Below are 18,444 nucleotides of genomic sequence, written 5' to 3' on the forward strand. Positions count from 1 at the left end.
CTTTAAAAAGATCTATGAGCCCCACAGAGTTACTTCTGGCCTTGACCCTGCTCTGAGGCTTAGATCCCATCTCCACATGGAGCCCCAGACTGTCGGGACTTCACAGAGGATAGGGTCTTCATGTCCCCTACTTCCTCATCCTGTACCCTCATCACTTGCACACAGAGGCTGGAATACAGGAGCTGCTAAATAAACAGCTGTTGGGTTTACCGATACCCTGAAATCACCCTTTAGGCTGTGGACCTGGCTCTCCAAGCCCTTGCGGTCACTCCCCAGCAGTCACGCTGTGCTCTGACCACCACTCCCCTTGACTTCTGAGGCCCTCACCTGCAACTACATTCCTGGCCCCCTACCCTCCTGAGCCCACCGCCTGGACTGCTCCTGCTAGCTCAGCTCAGTGGGTCTCTCCCCACCAGGCAGCATCTCCGTCGGGCCCTTTCCTGGGCTCTCACTCACACCCTGATGATCTTTTTTCCTGCCTTGCAGTTAGGGTCTCTCAACCGTGGCACCATCGACATTTAGGGCTGGACAATCCTTTGTTTTGGGGCTGCCCTGTGCACCGTAGGGTGTTGAGCAGCACCCTGGCCTCTGCCTACAGAATGCTAGTAGCACCTGTCTCCAAGCTGTGACAACCAAGAGCGTCTCTGGACACTGTCCCCTGGGGACAACGCTGCCCCCAGGTGAGGACTGCTGCGCTACTTCATTCCACCTGCTCTTCCCAGCCCTTGCTGTGGCTGCAGGTCGGCACTGGCCAAGGCCTCAGAACTAGGCTGACACCAGGCACATATTATCAATAGCACCCAACCCCACCTTCCAGCCTTCCCTTTCGCTCACCCTTTCAGCCTAGTCCCTGTTCAAATGTTCATGCTTAAATGTGGCCTCGGCCACCCTGAGAGGAGGGCTGCAGACACTGGCACAACCGACCAAAGCAGAAGTGAGTATGGGAGGAGAAGAGAGGGAGAGTCTGGCACAAACACCACGGGGGACGGGAAGAGGAGGAGGCCCCAGGATGAAGACAAGGCTGGACGGGAGGGTCCGGGGGGCCCAAGGTGTGTGTGCGGCAGGGGAGCGGCTGAGCTCCGCCTGGATTCCCGGCACGGCCGGGGCTCCTGGGGCTGGTGTGGGGCTTGGTCCCTGCAATTCCCCCACCCCCGGGAACCACCCGCATGCCCGGGCACCTGGCTGGGCCGCATTGTTCATGATTCTGATGAGTCTTTCAGCCAGCAGGTGGTTGTAAGTGGTTTTCTCAGCTGCAGTGGGCACTGGAAGCTGGATTCGCTCGAGTTTCTCAGGATCCATGCCTGGAACAGAGAGAAGGGGCTGGCTGTCAGCGCAGCCACCTTACCTTGTCCCAGAAGGTCCCTTCGAACTTAGCTTCCTCAATCTTGGCTGTCCACCGTCCACCTTCCTGACTGCTGCCGCGACCAGGTACTGCCTGTGCTATGACTTACCTTAGAGTTTTCTGTAACTGGAACTTAAGCAAATGTATTATTAAAGCATACACTTTCTTTCTTTCTGTTTTAGCCCCGCCATGCAGCTTGTGGGACCTTAGTTTTCCAACCAGGGATTGAACCCGGGCCCCTGGCGGTGAAAGTGCAGAGTCCTAAGCACTGGACCACCAGGGAAGCCCCTAAAGCATACAGTTTCCATCACTACTTATAAATGGGAAACCGGGATGGCTGCAATGCTGACAGCAACAAGGCTTTCGTGTTTCAGCCAAACAATGTGGACTGGCTGCTCACTGTAGACTAAGGCCCACTCTGTTAAAAAGGCTGACGGGCAGGTACGTGATAGCTGTTGAGGTCACACTAGCCTGACCGGTGACGCGCTTCTGGGCACAATTGGGAGGGAGGGTGTTGGGAAGTGGGTAGGAGAGGAGCAACTTGGGCTTCACTGTCTTTTCGGGGCTGGTCTGCGAACCCCTGAGGCCACTGCTGTGTGAGACACGTCCCACAGTGGGGGTGGGGGAACAGACCAGACACAAAGGAACCTGCAGTCCTGCCCAACGATCGCACCTCCAGTTCTTAACACCAAACTGGCGAGCTGGGTCCCCGAGGGGCGAGCACACAGGCGGCAGAAAGGTGCCCATAGAAAGGCGCAGATAGGACAAAACCGACAGAGTGGATCTGTGTTTAAGGCACAGAGGGATCACTTTTCTTCCAGTGAAATCTATTAATAACTGCGTTTCAAAGATGAAAGACAAGACGGAAAGAGGAGGTGGGAAGCAGACGACACGCTCAATCTAACTGAACTTAGCGCCACTTTTCCTAAAGCAGGACCTGGGGGCCGGGGTGACAGGACGACTCGCTGGGGCCACATCGGCAGGCCGAGTGAGGGACAAGAGGTGATGCAAAGCCTCTTGTCTAGAGTGGCTCTGCAAGAAAACTACACCCACAGAAAAGCTCCCAGAAACAAACCTTTCACTTGCTCCATGCTCGGGGAGCTGGGAAGGACTGTTTGTGCCTGAAGCACGTCTTTTCCTGTTATTCTACAAAAGGGGGGAAGGTGGCACTTCTGGGAACTCTTGAAATACGGTCCCTTGAGTCCCACATGACGCTTCATTTAGAACCTTGACAAAATAGCGGAGGATAGCAGTGAAGAGCTGATCGTCTGGATTCTAAGTGACTCCCACGCTCACACGTTGACGTAATAAACCATAACAATATATCTTGCTTTATTGAATTCCTTCCAGATCAGAACCGGAGGCTAAGTCATGCCAAGGAGATAACACGAGTAGGGGAGGCCCGAGGGCTGGAGGTGGGCAGCTCCCTCTCTTATGACCGCACCGACGTGGCTTCGTCAAAAAAATTTGATTGCGATGAAAATTGAATTTGTTGGTTCTGTATCCCATCTTAATGCTAAATGTCTTAACTCTGAAACGTTCTGGTTTATTAAACGGCAGGAGGGACATCGACTAAATCTTTCTGTCGTTTGTTGTTTTTTTATTTTCCTCCAGAGATGTCAACACCGTGTGAATCTCTCTCTACTCTTTCCTTCCTGGCCCTCTGGAAACTGTCAGTCAGTGGTTCTGCGGAAAAAAAAAAATGGCTCCTTGGCCTGTCCGGGGCATCACCCAGCTCCGTGACCCCACCATCTGCCATCCCACTTCAAAGATGGCAGACGGAACCGGCTGCTGGTTCCCCGGGGAACGTGGGGGCAGCCGGCAGGGCCAGTGACACCCGGACTCGGACCAGCTCTTGCATTTCCAGGATGCATTCCATTTTTATCTTTCCCATTATTGCCCCGACTCCCTTAGGATTTGTCAAAAATGAGAAAATCTGTGGCAAAATCTTCTCTCAACAGGAAGAGAAACCTGCCAAGGTTATCCTGACCTTCCTCAGCCCCACTCTCTGGGAGGCGGGGAACCCCGGGGACTGAAACACATCCTGGCTTCAGAGGACCAGATTCCAATGCACCCTCTTCCTTTAGGGAGGAAATTAAGGCCCAGGGATAAGTCGTGTCCCCAGGGTCAGAGAGCACATTAGAGGAACAGTCAGAACCAGGATAATTCCCCAGGTGGACAGGATCCAGATGGGGTAGGGGCAGCACCCCCCACCTGGAGAGCCGCCGGCAGCACCAGCGTGCGAGGAGCCTGCTATGGGCTGACGACAGCCACCGCCCGCCCGCAAGGCAGTGCTCCTCCCTGCCCGGCTCCCTCTCCCCCTGGGCTCCTGCCACACCAGGTTCCTCTGTTTTGATGGTTAACCTCCTTGACCCACAGTCTCCTTGTTCAATGGAAATGATCACAGAAACTGCGCACCCCAGGCTTACTGTCAGGACCCATGCTCAATGGTGACTTGGCATCACCACATGCTGATAGGAATTTTTACTTTGAATGTGGCTTAATGGAGTTCTGTATCAGCTGTACTGTAAGAGGAAAGAAAAGATCGGAAAACAACCTAACCAAGCTAACGTCGAGCTATTTCAGAAGGCCCAAAGAAGGCATGCTGCGCTGTCTGGGGGCTGCGCTGTCTGGGGGCAGCGCAGGGGACGAGCAGCTTGGACTGGATTCTGAAGGGTGAGCAGCCCAGGGACGACCAGGTCGTACCAGGCCCAGGGGCAGGGCAGGGAGTGCGGCAGAGCTCAGGGAGAGCAGGGCCAGGGGCTGTGGGCGGAAGTGATGCGGCCGACTCTGGCAGGAGGCACCGGCAAGGCTTGGCTGCCAGGACCCCTCGGGCGGCAGCTAGCTGGTGACATGAAGTGTTTGCGCTCCAGCCAACTCTGGAGTGGTCTCTGTCTCCCCACTCAAGGTGATCTTCCTGCTTCCGGCCCTTTCCCCCAAACAGACTCCATGTGGCAAGTCATTCTGTGTGGTAGATTTTACCATCAGTCAAGATGAAGCAGAGAGCAGGCTCACATCACACAACACGTGACAAAGCTTTGTACACAGCCCCTCTGGGCATCTCTGATCTTCCCCCAAAGTTCCTGCTGGGCCAGGCGCCTTATTCCCTCCCCACCTCTCTCTTTCTCCCACCTCGGTCTCTAAGACATTCTTCTGGGTCCTAATAAAACAGTGGCTGACAGCTGTGAATGAACAAGGTCAACTTGATCATATGACAAAGATATGCAAGGGAACAAGCGTGTGTACAGATGAATGGATAGACAGGCACGCGCACACACACACACACACACACACACACACACACACACACACACACAGGTTTCCAGTCACTGAGAAGCAGGTTTTGTTGCAAACCGGCTCTAGTTCCTTTGCTAGTCATTTCCCTCTGACTGAAATAAACACTGTAGATAACATATGGTCCTATTTGATTCAGCCCTTAAGTGCCGAGTGACAGACAAATTCCAGAGAAACCCAGATGCACTTCACGTGGCCTGGGGAGCCGCGCTCGCACGTCCAGATTCCAGCAGACCACGCGCTTCCTCGCTCCCTCCCTGCCGGGTCAGAGCGAGCCTGCTCGCCAGTGAGTCAGAACAGTCTCCCCTGCCATCGCTCCCACCCAACAAGCACGGGGCTAGGGGCAGGCGGGGCCCAACTCCCAGCTAACTCACTCAAAGAAGCCCAGAGAGAAGGGAAGGGCGAGGTTCCGTGATGTCAGTGACCAGCTCCTAAGTTTTCCCCTGAGTTCTGGCTTCTGGATTCTTTCTCCTCACTGGAAGCCCCCATTCAGGACAGGGGTGGAACAGACCCAGGCCGAAGTAACATAAAAAGAAGTGGACAGACAAATCTGCACAATAATGCCAGGTAAAAGTCACGTCAAAAAGCTCTTTTCTCTCTCTCTTTGGCTAGAGTCATGCAAGCATTGCCAGCTTTGGAAAACTATAGACCAACTATTTCGAAAGCTAACCAGATGTTGGGCTGATTTCCAATGTACTTCCAGTTCTGATTATGTGTCAGTCGAGATCCAGAATGATATTTTGCCAGTTTTCTGCAGGGTGAAAGCCTCCTATTATCTTTCAGCCTTTCTCATACCTCTCATCCTTGTTCCAAGCAACCTCTCAGCAAAACGAAAGCCCAAGATCCTTCTTCTAAACAATGATAAATGGTGGTGGGCAGAGTGGGGGAACCTTTAAAAAGACAAAGCTGCAAAACTCCCCTACCCCTCCCCCCGACCCCTGGGGCCAGGGCCCTGCAGACTTGACAAAGGACAGAGGACTGAATCTGCTATTACAGACAGGAACCAGAGTTCATTACTGGCCCTACTGACTCACAACGAGCACCTCCCTCCAACCGGTCAACCCTTTCCACTGCGCGATATTCATTTTGGTGCAGCATCTAATCTATTATGATTTACTGGAAGGCCTGAGCTAACATTTAGTTTTTATTAACATTGCTTTTATGTTAAAATTGTCCTATGATGAAAAATCTATCGGAAAGAGGCCATTTCATTAGGGGCCCTGCTGAGAGGGCATGGATCTGGAAAAGAGAGGCTGAAGGTTAAGTGCAGCTAACCTGCTGCCTAACCAAAACATCACCCACCCACACACCCAGCCCTCCCACTGCCACCAAACAGCCCCTGCCAAAGGCAGCCATGTGCCTCCAGGCCAGGCTGGAGCAGAAACCAGCTGCCACCAAACAGCCCCCGCCAAAGGCAGCCATGTGCCTCCAGGCCAGGCTGGAGCAGAAACCAGCTGCCACCAAACAGCCCCCGCCAAAGGCAGCCATGTGCCTCCAGGCCAGGCTGGAGCAGAAACCAGGTACAGTCCCCTGGCCCCACCGAGGCAGTTTCTCCTGGGGGTGCCCCAGGTACCTGGGCCTCTGGGTGCTGAACTAACACCCCAGATTCCTCTCCAAACCTGCTCAAGAGCCCACCCTTGCTGGTTCTGGATTTGCTACCACTGGTCACACAGCGGCAGGAGGCAGGGCCCTGGGCAGCACCCAGACTCCTCCTGTGGTGCCGCCTCCCACCCAAAACAAAGCTCCCCATCTTAGTGAATGGCCGCATAAAGCTGCCCTCATGTCCCTCTCACTCAGCCCCCACATCCAGACCATGAGCTTGTCCTGGCTCTAACTCCAAAATATATCGTTAAAACCTTCCAGTTGTCTCCATCTCCACAGCCAATGTGCCATAATTCAATCTACATTATTCCCGCCTGGACTACCGCAACAGCTTCCTAACCAGCCTCCCAGCTTTCCCCGACACACCTCACCCCTTACCCTCCACTGACTCACTCTCCATCCAGCAGCCAGGGTACTCTCCCCAAAATTTCCATCTGTTTATGTCACTCTTCTACTTAAAAAATCCTCTAGGTGTTTCTCACTGCAATTGGAATAAATTCTAAATTCCTTCTCCCAGCCTTTAAGATTCTCCATGATCTGGTCCCTGCCCACCTAGCCAGCCTCACCTTGAACTGCTTTCTGTCACTCAAACCTGTAAGGTCTTTTCCACCCCAGGGCCTTTGCACCTGCCATTCCCTTTGCCCAGAGCATTCTTGCCCTAGAGCTTTGCGGGGCTGGCTCTTTCCCATTCTCAGGCCTCAGCTCTGATGTCTGTTCCTCAGAGAAGCCTCCCCAGACCACCCAAGCAGGCGACCCTGCACCCTTGGCTTTCTCCACACTCGCAAATCACAGCCGCCACGCTGCCTTCACCTCCACCACCCTTGCCTTGCTCCCTCCACAGCAGCCACACTCGCCTCCAAGAACATCTCTGTTTGCTACGCCACTGGGTTCTCAATATTAACCACAGTGCCTGGCATCTAAGAATGGCTTCAGAAATACTTGTCAGAAGGGTGAATGAGTAAATAAAAGGAAAGCATTAGCAGGAAATGGAAGGAGGAATTAAATTCCCTCGAATATAGAGTCCCACTCTTTTAGGAAGATGCCAAGAGAGGTAGGTGGGCTCCTCACCAGGATAATCTCTCCGTCCACATCAAGGAAGGAGGGTGGTGTGTAAGCCTCTGCTTTTCCATTTCACAGCACACGTTGGGGCTCCTGGAAGGAAGCCCGTCAGCAAAGCCAGCCCCCCTATAAAAAGTCTGTCCTTGTGCCCCTGGCCCCCCCTGGAACTGGGCACCCCTCACCCACTCCCCAACAGCAGTTTCCCTGCGGAGGCCCTGAGCGCGGGCCGCCAGCAAGAGAGCGGTGCGGGGGAGCTGCCACACGGTTCAGAGGTGGTCAGTCAGAAACTTCGGGCAGAGCGCTGGCCGGGTGCCAGGCGCTGAGCTGAGTACTCAGTACTGTGTAGTGCAGGAGGCTGTCAAGAGAGACACGGCCTCTGCTTTCAGAGGCCCAGTCGTTCCAGAATGGGAGAGAAAACATACAGAGCAAAAGCAGTACAAAGAAGTGCTGTGGGAACTTCATGGAAATTAAGTTCTGCTCTTCGAAAGGTATTGTGAAGAAAAGAAGACCAGCCACCGACTGGGAGGAAATCTTTGCAACACACACCTGATGAAGGACTTGTATCTAGGATAAAAAGAACTCTCAAAACTCAACAGTAAGAATGTGGCCAATTCATTAAAACATGGGCAAAGGATATGAAAAGATACTTTACCAAAGAAGACGGTAGACTCAGCACAAAAAAGCTGTTCGACATCATTAAGCTTGTGTGTTTGTGTGTTAAGTCGCTTCGGTTGTGTCTGTGTCCCCACGGACTGTAGCCTGCTAGGCTCCTCTGTCCACGGGATTCTCTCTCCAAGCAAGAATACATGCCCTCCTCCAGGGGATCTTCCCAACCCAGGGATTGAACCTGCGTCTCTTAGGTCTCCTACACTGGCAGGTGGGTTCTTTATCACTAGCGCCACCTGCAAAGCCCCATTAGTTGTTAGGGAAATGGAAATTAAAATCACAAAAAGACACCACTACAGGTATCCATTAAAATGACTAAAAATAAAAAGGTGGCCATGCCAACCACTGGTGAGGGTATGAGGCCAATGGCACACTCGTGCACTGATGGTGGGAGGTAAGATCACACAGCTGCTTTGGAAGACAGCATGGCAGTCTCTGAAAAACAAACACACACACACCTGTCATATCATTCAGTCATTTCACTCCTCAGTATTTACCCAAGGAAAAAAATGCAAATACGTGTCCAGAGACTTATATAGCAATGTTCGTGGCAGATTTGTTTGTAATGGTCAAAAACTGGAAATGAACCAAATGTCCTTTAACAGACAGACAGGTAAACAAACTGGTACATTCACACAGGGAATATGACTCAAAAGAAAGAAGAAAGGGACCACTGAGGCACAACTGCAAGAACGAATCTCAGAACAATCACGCAAACTGAAAGAAGTCAGACCAAAAAAGAGGACACGCTGCACGATCTTATTTATATAAAATTCTAGAAAGTGCAGACTAAGCTATAATGACAGGGAGCAACTCAGAGCTGCCTAGGGAGAGGGGTGACAAAGGGCAGAGAGAACGTTTGGAGTGATGGGTATGTACACTGACTTGACTGCAATGATGGTTTCATGGGTGAACACGTGTGTCAAAGCTCATCAGACTGCACACTTTAAAAATGTGCAGTTCACTGTTTATCAATTATACCTCAATAAAACTTTCTTGTTTAAATGTTACAGCTTCCGGACAAGAGGGATTGGATGTACCCACCTCACTCAAGCAACTAGAAGAGCTGGCAAACTATATAAGACAGTGGTTACGACACACAGGACGAGACAGCGTGCAACACAGGAGGGGAACCGAGAGGGAAGAGACAAAGGCAGTGGGCCGGGGTTGCGCCAGGTCACCGGGTGGAAAGCTTCCAGGCCTCAGCACAGACCCACAGAAGCCGGACGAAGCCCGTGGTCGCTCTGAGGTGAGAAGGCAGAGTCTGCAGTTCAGGGAGGCAAGTGACCAGAACTGATGGGAGAGAGGAGAAGAGAAGGGAGAGGCGCAGGGACCTGCAGGGGCTTCCTTCCAAGGCTTCGGCTCAGTTCTGCCCCGCGGCATGCAGGTGAGCAAAGGCAAAGGCCTACTGGGAGAAGGAGGGTGGAACAACCCCTGGAGCTCACCCAGGGCTGAGAAGAACTCACATTCCCACCAGCCTGCAAGGATGAGCCACCTAATCGTAGCTTATCAAGCAGAGTTCTTGGAAGCGGACAGCCTCCATATGGGGCCAAATGAGCCTGAGACTAAAGGCTGTTCTGGACTAGCACTACCAAGGCTTAAAAGCAAGCCTCAAGAAAGATCTCATGGATTCCAAGTAACTCACCATGTCCCAGGACAAAGCCCAAAAATACTGAAAGGGAGAAAGAATTCAGTACCCAACAACATAAAATTCATACCAACTGTCAACCAATCAAAAAATACCAAGCATGAAAAGGAAAAAAAAGAAAATATAACCTAAAAATCAAACCAAAGAAAATAACAGAAACATGATGAGAAATGGCACAGATGGTAGAATTTAGACAAAAAAGAAATTGGAAGAGAAATTGTAAAATATTTTAAACTGAATAAAAATTAAACTGCATATATCAAAACTTATTGCAGGAAGCTAAAGCAGTGCTTAGAGAGACATATACAGCATTAAACTTTCATTTTATCAAAAAAGTATGGTTTAAAAATCAATGACTGATATGGGGAGGATATGACTAAAGAGGAATAACGTGAGCAAACTTTTTGGTTGCTCATCTTGTAATGATTTGTATCTTGTAATCAATGATCTAAATTTCCATCATAAGAAACTACAAAAACAGTAAATTTGAAGTAAGCAGCTGAAGGTCAAAAATAAAAAACAAAAATTAACAAAATATAAAACAGAAAAACCATAGAGAAGTCAGTGAAACCAAAAGAAAGTTCTTTGAGAGTACCAATAAAATTAATATAAAATTGATAAATTTCTAGCCAAACTGATAGGAAAAAAAAAAAAAATGAAGACCTAAACAATTAATACCATGAATTGAAAGGGGGATCACTACAGATCCAACAGACATTAAGAGAATAATAAAGGAACATAGTAAAAGAAAAAATCTGTGCCAGTAAATTCAATAGTTTAGATGAAATGACAAATTCCTGGAAAGATACAAGCTACCAAAACTTGTGTAGAAGAAATAAATAAGCTCTAATAGCTCTATATCTACTAAGGAAATTGAGTACTTTAAAACCTTTTCTCAAAGAAAACTCCAAGCCCAGATGGCTTCACTGGTGAATTTCATCAAATAGTAAAGGAAGAAATAGACCAGCTCTACAAAAACTGGTCCAGGAAATTCAGGAGGAGGGACTATTTCCCCATTCATTCCATAAGGTGAACATAAGCAAACAAAACAAGAGAATTACAGGGAGACCACAGGCCAGTAACACTCAGAAACATAGCTGCAAAACTTCTTCACCAAGTTTTAGCAAATCACATCCAGCAAAGTGTAAAACGTGCCTGCCATACTAGAGGACACTAACCCACAGTGAGTATCACCTGAAGGGCTCAGAGAAAACTTCCAGGATAAACATAATTTCAATAGGTGGTGATGTCAGGGCAGAGAAAACAGCAGGAAAAGACACAGACGGATACAAGAAGGTAGAAGCCTAGCCAAGAACAGGTAGGTGAGTTGGCACTGATGGGGTGGCTGCCAAGCTTCCAGAGAAGTTCCCTTCTCCGGGAACAGTCCCAGACACAGAGCTGAAACACCCTGGGGCCAGCTCGGCGCTGTGTGACCCCGACCCCACCCACCCCACCCTCAGGCACAACTGACTGCTCCAGAGTTAGACCCATCACCAACCTGCAACAATCAGATCTCTTGCCCACCAATCTGAAACTGGAATGGAGACAGACTCCCTGCCTGAGATCTGCTGGACCCAAACCACCATCTACCTTAAGTCCCCAGAGTTGGTTGGTTCCTGCCCTTTCCTTGGCTTTTCAGCAGCTTCTTGGATCTCATGAGCTGTCCCAGGGACCTTCCCATAAGATTCTTTTTGTTAATGTGAGGTGGTTTGAGGGGCTTATAACCAAAAGAATATTGAAGAGTACCATGACAGTCACTACAAGTTTATCTCTGTGAAAGAGTTAATTGCTGCTTAGAGTCTGAATCCTGGGCCAGGGCCAAGCGTCCGCAGTGGGAAGTCAGGGGAATCAGATCAAGTTAGGATGGTGGGTGCAATCCAGGTACTCAGAATGGCAGGTTATTGGAGGTTGGAGTTGAAGGGAGAGAAAAATGCCCCAAAGGTTTTTAACAGGGAAAGGACATGGACAGCACAGTCTTACAAGGACCTGCCCGGCAGTGTTGTGGAGGATGGATTATGAAGTGGCCGTGTGTTGACTCCTCCGGAAGGCTGTGCTAAAGCTACTGGAGAGGCAGACTCAGGATCTCGCCTGCTCTCCTGCCCTTGGTCCTTCCCACCGGCACCAAGCCTAGACCCAGCCATTGAACTGTGCTCAGTTACATTCTGCTGATCAGACAGGCCAAAGAGGGAGAGATGACAACACTTGATGACTAAATGCTGGGATCAAAGGAGGAAAAGAGCTAAAGGTCATGGCAGTTTCAACCTTGGCTGGCAAATTCAACTGAACCAGAAATGGCAGGAAGTGTGATGAGGTTAGGGTATATTTATGGGTGACGAGTGTGGCATAAACAGACATTTCAAGGTGGTGCTCAATCACCCAGGTCAAAGCCTCCAGCATGTGAGGGGCAGGAGGTTGGAGTGCAAAGCTGGGGGGAAGTGGGCACAGATGGCAGGCGATCCACAGGTGGGACGGACTCCATGGGTCAGGCTTGGAGCTCTGTTTATTCCCAGGAACTGAGGGCTCCCGTGTGCCAGCGACTGAGCCAGAGCTGGAAGGGATCGAAGAAGCCAAGGGAATCAACGGGACTGTGGAGGGAGACACCAGAGGGAGCCTGCCATGCTTCTTTTGGGCTTCCCTGATGGCTCAGATGGTAAAGAGTCTGCCTGCAATGCAGGAGACCTGGGTTCGATCCCTGGGTCAGGAAGACCCTCTGGAGAAGGGAATGGCTACCCATTCCAGTATTCTTGTCTGGAGAATTCCATGGGCAGAGGAGACTGGTGGGCTAAAGTCCATGGGGTCGCAAAGAGTAGGACACGACTGAGCGACTGACACTTCAGACTAGATGTAAGCAGTCGCACATGAGCACAGTGACTGATACAGGACAAGAGCCACCACGGCTGGCTCCATCTGAGTAGGAAAAGCCTGGCAACGGCCTCAGTGTCATTCGATAAGGGACGGCAGAACAAACGATGGCACAGACGTAGGATTAAAAAGCATGAGGCAGTTCTAGGTACAGAACAGACCATAATAAGGAATGAACCTCCATTCATGTTGAGGGTAGGCAACCCATCGAAATAAAATCATATATACTTGGTACTTGGGCTTGCACAAGTATCTTTAAAAAGACACAAGAAACTGTTAACACAAATGGCCTTTGAAGAAGAGGTGGAGGACAAATGTGGGAAAGGGGGCATTTTTCACTGTATCTTCTTTTGCCACTAATCAACTTACTTATCAAGGGCTTCCCAGGTGGCTCAGTGGTAAAGGATCTGCCTGCTAATACAGGAGCCATAGGAGACACGGGTTCGATCCCTGGGTCGGGAAGATCCCCTGGAGTAGGAAATGGCAACCCACTCCAGTATTCTTGCTGGGATAATCCCATGGACAGAGGAGCCTGGCAGGCTACAGTCCATGGGGTTGCAAAGAGTCGGACACAACTGAAGCCACGCAGTAAGCACGCATACAACTTATCATCATCAATTATTTCAGAATAAATACATACTCTGTTTTGTTAAGTGCTTTCTAAATGACTCCCACCGTAGACCATGGCAGTAAAACCCACCTTTAACTACCTCCCAACAAGCTTTTGAAAAACCTACTAAAACATTAGACCTTGATGCAAGGTCTCAGCTATGCCGAGCCCTGTGCTTGGCAGGGGCCAGAAGGAATACTCCTGGTTTCTCCTTCAAAGAGTTTCTGATGTGGTGGGTTCAGAACTCACTCGTGCCAAGCCAGGTGGTGCACAACCAGCGGCTGTTCTCAGAGAGGAAGTGAACGAATGGATCCTAATCAAAACCCTCAGCTCCGCGAGAGGCTGATCCTGACCGCTCAGCCTCAACAGGGGAAGCCAGAGAACCACACCTTTCTTCAGAAAGGAAACCTACACTTCCACACAATCCACTCAGAGTCTATTTTAGCTCTGAACCCAGAATGGTGCACTGACTATTATAAATAGCAAAACCAAGATTGCAGTTTGACTGATTCTTGTTCTGTTGTTAGGAAAGAGGTCAGAAGCTTAAGTCAGTTGTAGACCGAGGGGTCGAGAGCAAACCACAGTGTGAACACAGTCATGCTGCGCTGGACAGTCAACGCTTGAATCTCCCTCTCCACCACCCACCACCCGCCCCCGTGTTGCCTGAGTAACCGAGTCCTGTGGCTTCAGTGTGCAGAAAAGCACCTGAGAAACTAACGAGGCTGTAGGGAGGTTCTGTGGGAGTCTGCCAAAACCAGAAAGGAAATTCTTCAAGGAAAGCAGCTGTCCTTTCCCCTGAAGGCAGACGAGCTGAGTGGCTCACCTTTGTTGTGAGACATTGCGTACAGCAGGCAGAGCACGAAGAGCGCGTGGTAGTCGTCGTCCGGGCTGTCCAGGGCGTGGTACACCATATCCAGGAAGGGTCTGGAAGAGAGGGGCCCGCGTGAGCCTCGCCTGCACACAGGATGCCAGCTGCCTTTGCCCTTCACAGCGCCCACCCCCTGCCTCCTCCAACCAGCAGCATGGGCTTCCCAGATGGCTTGGTGGTAAAGAACCCACCTGCCAACAGAGGAGACACAAGTTCGACCCCTGGGTTGGAGAATCCCATGAACAGGGGACCCTGCCGGCTACAGTCCCTGGTGTCGTAAAGAGTTGGACACAACTGAGCATGCACGCACCAGCAGCATAGAGCACAGCCACCATGTGCCCAGTTCAGCCCCAGGCACGGAGGACACAGAGATGATCGACAGGCAGGCTCTGCCCCAGGAAGCTGTCATGTTTGGGGAAACTGACTAAGGAACAGCTAACCGACCAATTACTCAACAATGGTCCACCCGCTGTCCCCGACACTGGGGATAAGTGTGGTCTTATGGCACTCCCAAGCCAGTGGGCAGACAGAGCACGGACACACCACAGCAGTACTTCAAAGAGCGACAAGAAAATGAGGGAAACAGGGCAACGTGATAGACTCACAATAGCAGACAAGGTACCAATAAATCTAGATCATTTTAGACTGTGAACCCTTGAGCCAGACTGCTGAGGTTCAAATGCTGACTCTGCCTCTTCTTAGCTGCAAACCCTTGGGTAAATTACAATCCCCCATCTGTGAGATGGGGAAGGAACCCCTCCAGGGTTTACAGTGAGGGTTCAAATGAAATGACAACAGAGCGGCATTAACACAGGCCCAGGCTCAGGTGAAAAATGCTCAGACACGTGAGCTGCTGCTGCACTTCTCTTTTGAGGATTCCACAGGCACTTCTCCATGATCTTGCTTTGGCAGGTCCTGACCCGGCAGTTTCTTGGGCCGACCTTCCCTGGTTAGAAGGGATCGATAGGAAGCATCGCCTCTGATGCTTTGTGGGTGAGATCTATTGAGCAGCTACAAATACACAAACGATACAGCCTGAATGCTGCCCTTTTGGCTGAAGGGCCTGGCCTGGAAAGACTTCAACAAGAGGATAATAGAATGTGCACAGATTTGGTCCGTTGGCAGAAGGCTCTGACCCCGTGACTGTCTGTGGCTGCCCCCGGATGCCAGCTTGAAGCCAAGAGAGCAGAGAGGCTCAATGAGTGACAAAGGGCACACTTAACCCCTCGAAGGACATAAGCCACGGTCAGCACTGCTGACTAGGGGGAGCGCGAAGGTGCAGCAGAGAAACCCCTCGAAGGACATAAGCCACGGTCAGCACTGCTGACTAGGGGGAGCTCGAAGGTGCAGCAGAGAAACCCCTCGAAGGACATAAGCCACGGTCAGCACTGCTGACTAGGGGGAGCGCAAAGGTGCAGCAGAGAAACCCCTCGAAGGACATAAGCCACGGTCAGCACTGCTGACTAGGGGGAGCGCGAAGGTGCAGCAGAGAAACACAGAGACCTATTCGCTGCATAACTTTTTATACTTTTTTGACTTCTGAACTCCACAAAGATATCACTGATTCAAAACATATTGAAAAATTCAGAAAAGCAGTGAAATGCACTTGTCATAACATTTCAAATAAACATGTAATACACAGAAATTAAAGGAAGAAACTTTTAAGGAACATTTACTTTCAAGTTCTATTTCTCTGGAGCCCCAGACCCTCCCCCGCCCCAGATCAGCCATCACCATTCTGATGTGTGAATAGTTCTGCCATGTGTGGATCTGTTTTTCTCTCAGCCCCCAGCAATAACACTTCCAAACTTAAGAGCAGGATAAAGTATTAAAAAACACTTTGTTTTTTTGCAAACCAGCTGCTTGGAATCTGGACTGTATTTTCATTTGGGAATAATACAAATAACCAAATGCCCAGTAGCAGAGGGAAGGCTGCGTGAATGAACCATCTGTTATGAGACAAAGTATTATGAAGCTATTAGAATTGTATTTACCAAGAGTACAGTAGAGTGAAAAAGATACTTGGGGTTTGATATTAGAGAAAACCAAAAACAAAAATAATAGACATAGTATCGTATAAGCTACTGGGGGGAAACAGGGCAGAATTTCCACTATACTGGCATTGAAAACTGGCAAGAAATCACCAAAATGCTAGTAACAGCTGCTTTTGAATTATGAAGACCTTTTTTTCCTCCTTTATACTTTTCAAGGTTTTTTACATTTTCTAAATGTCTATTAACTTTTTAAATTTTAAGTTTCTTTTTTTTTTTTTAAAGACAGAAGGTTCTGAGTGGTTTCCGGTTTCTTAGTTCTGTATTTCACCATGAATGCAGAGATAGCCCACCATGTGTGGGGAATATGAGGACAGTTCCACTTTGCTCTATGTTGTTTCTGTGGAAAGTGGACCAATGTCAAGGTCCAGTTCATGTCAAGGAGAACTGTCCCCTCCCTCATCCTCCATGCGCTCCTCCCGGCTCAGTGCCAGGAGGTGAGGGGGGGGGACTGAGGGGTGTCTCTGACAACCAACAACACAACACCTTTGCAAAGCCCATGGCAGCTCTCCACCGGGGCCAGTCTCTTTTTGGCGCCCAGTCTCAGAGCTGAGCACAGCTCTTGCTCAAAGTTTCTCAGGGCTGCAGGTCTGCATGTGGCTCAGCTCAGGACACAGGATCAGCTTCCACTACGAACAACGTGGCAGAAGATGCCAAAGTCACCATAAGTTAAAAAACAATCTCAATCAACTTGAAGAAAACCCCTCCCTTCACTAAGATTCAGGGGTAAAAAAGAAGTCTCAACTCCAATACTCAAATATAACATTTTGGTCTGTTGACTTTTTGACAGTACACGAGTGTTTTTCCTCCTTTAGGAAAGCTACAGTATTATCCCACTATGCAAAATACATGCTGTTTCCATTTATTAGATCCTAAGAAACTGAATGGGCTTCCCTGGCGGCTCAGTGGTAAAGAATCTGCCTGCCAATGCAGGAGATGCAGGTTCAATCCCTCAGTCGGGGAGATCCCCTGGAGAAGGGAATGGCAACCCACTCCATTATTCTTGCCTGGGAAATCCCATGAACAAAGGAGCTTGGCAGGCTACAGTCCACCAGTTCACAAAGAGTCAGATACAGTCTACCGGCTCGCAAAGAGTCAGACACTACTGAGCAACTGAGCATGCAATGATGTGGTAAGCAGGTGCACATCCCTCATGACAAGCTATTTTCAGTTTTTTAATGATTTGTATTCTAATTAAAGCTGAGCCAAGCACCTAAAGGTTGTCTTCCCCTCCCTTTCTGTGTTTAGAATGATTCCCTTAATTTTCAGAGCTCCCAGTGTTACTTTTTTTTTGGCCACAAAACAAAATTAGAAAGGTCCTTGGCAGTACACCAGACTTCCCTGGTGGCTCAGACAGTAAAGCGTCTGTCTACAATGCGGGAGACCCGGGTTCGATCCCTGGGTTGGGAAGATCCCCTGGAGAGGAAATAGCAATCCACTCCAGGATTATTGCCTGGAAAATCCCATGGACAGAGGAGCCTGGTAGGCTACAGCCCATGGGGTCGCAAGGAGTCGGACACGACTGAGCGACTTCTCTTTCTTTCACTTTCTTTCTTTGGCAGTACAACTGATAACCCACACTGTGCTGCAAAGATTTTTATTTAATCAAAACTAAAAATGGTCCCCCTGTGCATCTGATAAAAAAAATTAATCTTTTCTGTTAGATAACTGAAACACATGTCAAGCAAAGAGATAAACAAGACCTGCAGGAAAAGACTGGTGTGCTTCAAGACTTCACTTTAAGTTGGATTAATAAATAGGATGAGTATGTGTGTTTGTATTTCATCCACCATGAGAGTTTAGGAAGTGAATGCCTTGCAGGCTGACAGAGAAACCACATTGCTGTGCATTCACTACCACTGACACATGATTTGGAGATTACTGCAGGCATTTGATAAGGAAATAACACTGATGTGGATATACCTGTGGCGGATTCATTTCGATATTTGGCAAAACTAATACAATATTGTAAAGTTTAAAAATAAAATAAAATTTTAAAAATAAATAAATAAATAAAAATAAAAACAAAAAACAAAAAAAAAGGAAATAACACTGAGATGGAGAAGCCCTCTAACAGTTCCCTGCAACTTTGGCAGCAGACCTCCACCCGATTCCTTCTGGAAGGGGTGGTGCTCCAGCCAGGCTGCAGGAAAGCTGGCGTCTGGAAGGTTGCATAGTGTAATAGTTTGGGCAGCCATAGAAACGAGCCATCAGGCAAGAAGTCGAAGGTGGACAGCAGCATTAGACAGTTCCGCTGAGTCACCAGGGCAAGCCCTACAGATAGGGGTGAGCACGGCAGCAGTGAGTGAATGAGATCATAAAATCCAAATGCTGCCCCCAAGGGGATCCTTCCTGGGGGCAGCCCCCAAGGGCATCCTTCCTGGGGGCAGCAGGGCGCAGCCAGGAGTGGCCCGAAGGCCACACCCTGTTAGGACCAGCACC

General features: G+C 49.6%; 1 protein-coding gene and 1 long non-coding RNA gene across 16 annotated transcripts in view; one reads left to right on the forward strand and one right to left on the reverse strand.

Moving 5' to 3' along the window:
- The window catches only part of CLEC16A (C-type lectin domain containing 16A), a 236,597-nt gene that overhangs the window by 136,865 nt on the left and 81,288 nt on the right, over nucleotides 1-18,444 (reverse strand). For all 15 annotated transcript variants that reach the window (XM_086375775.1, XM_086375773.1, XM_086375778.1 and 12 more), the window contains 2 exons: nucleotides 13,907-14,007; nucleotides 1,179-1,301 (listed from right to left, as the gene is read on the reverse strand). In XM_086375775.1, coding sequence (XP_086231901.1) covers nucleotides 1,179-1,301; nucleotides 13,907-14,007 — 224 coding nt within the window. The remainder of the gene's footprint in view (nucleotides 1-1,178; nucleotides 1,302-13,906; nucleotides 14,008-18,444) is intronic.
- Nucleotides 5,004-9,816, forward strand: LOC147345426 (uncharacterized). Its single transcript, XR_015154750.1, has 2 exons — nucleotides 5,004-5,203; nucleotides 8,977-9,816. It is a non-coding gene; the product is annotated as an uncharacterized LOC147345426 (long non-coding RNA).

This window comes from Bos grunniens, chromosome 25 (genome assembly GCF_055505025.1).
Source record: "Bos grunniens cultivar Pamir isolate PY7600 chromosome 25, Bosgru_T2T1.0, whole genome shotgun sequence".
Lineage (NCBI taxonomy): Eukaryota > Metazoa > Chordata > Mammalia > Artiodactyla > Bovidae > Bos > Bos grunniens.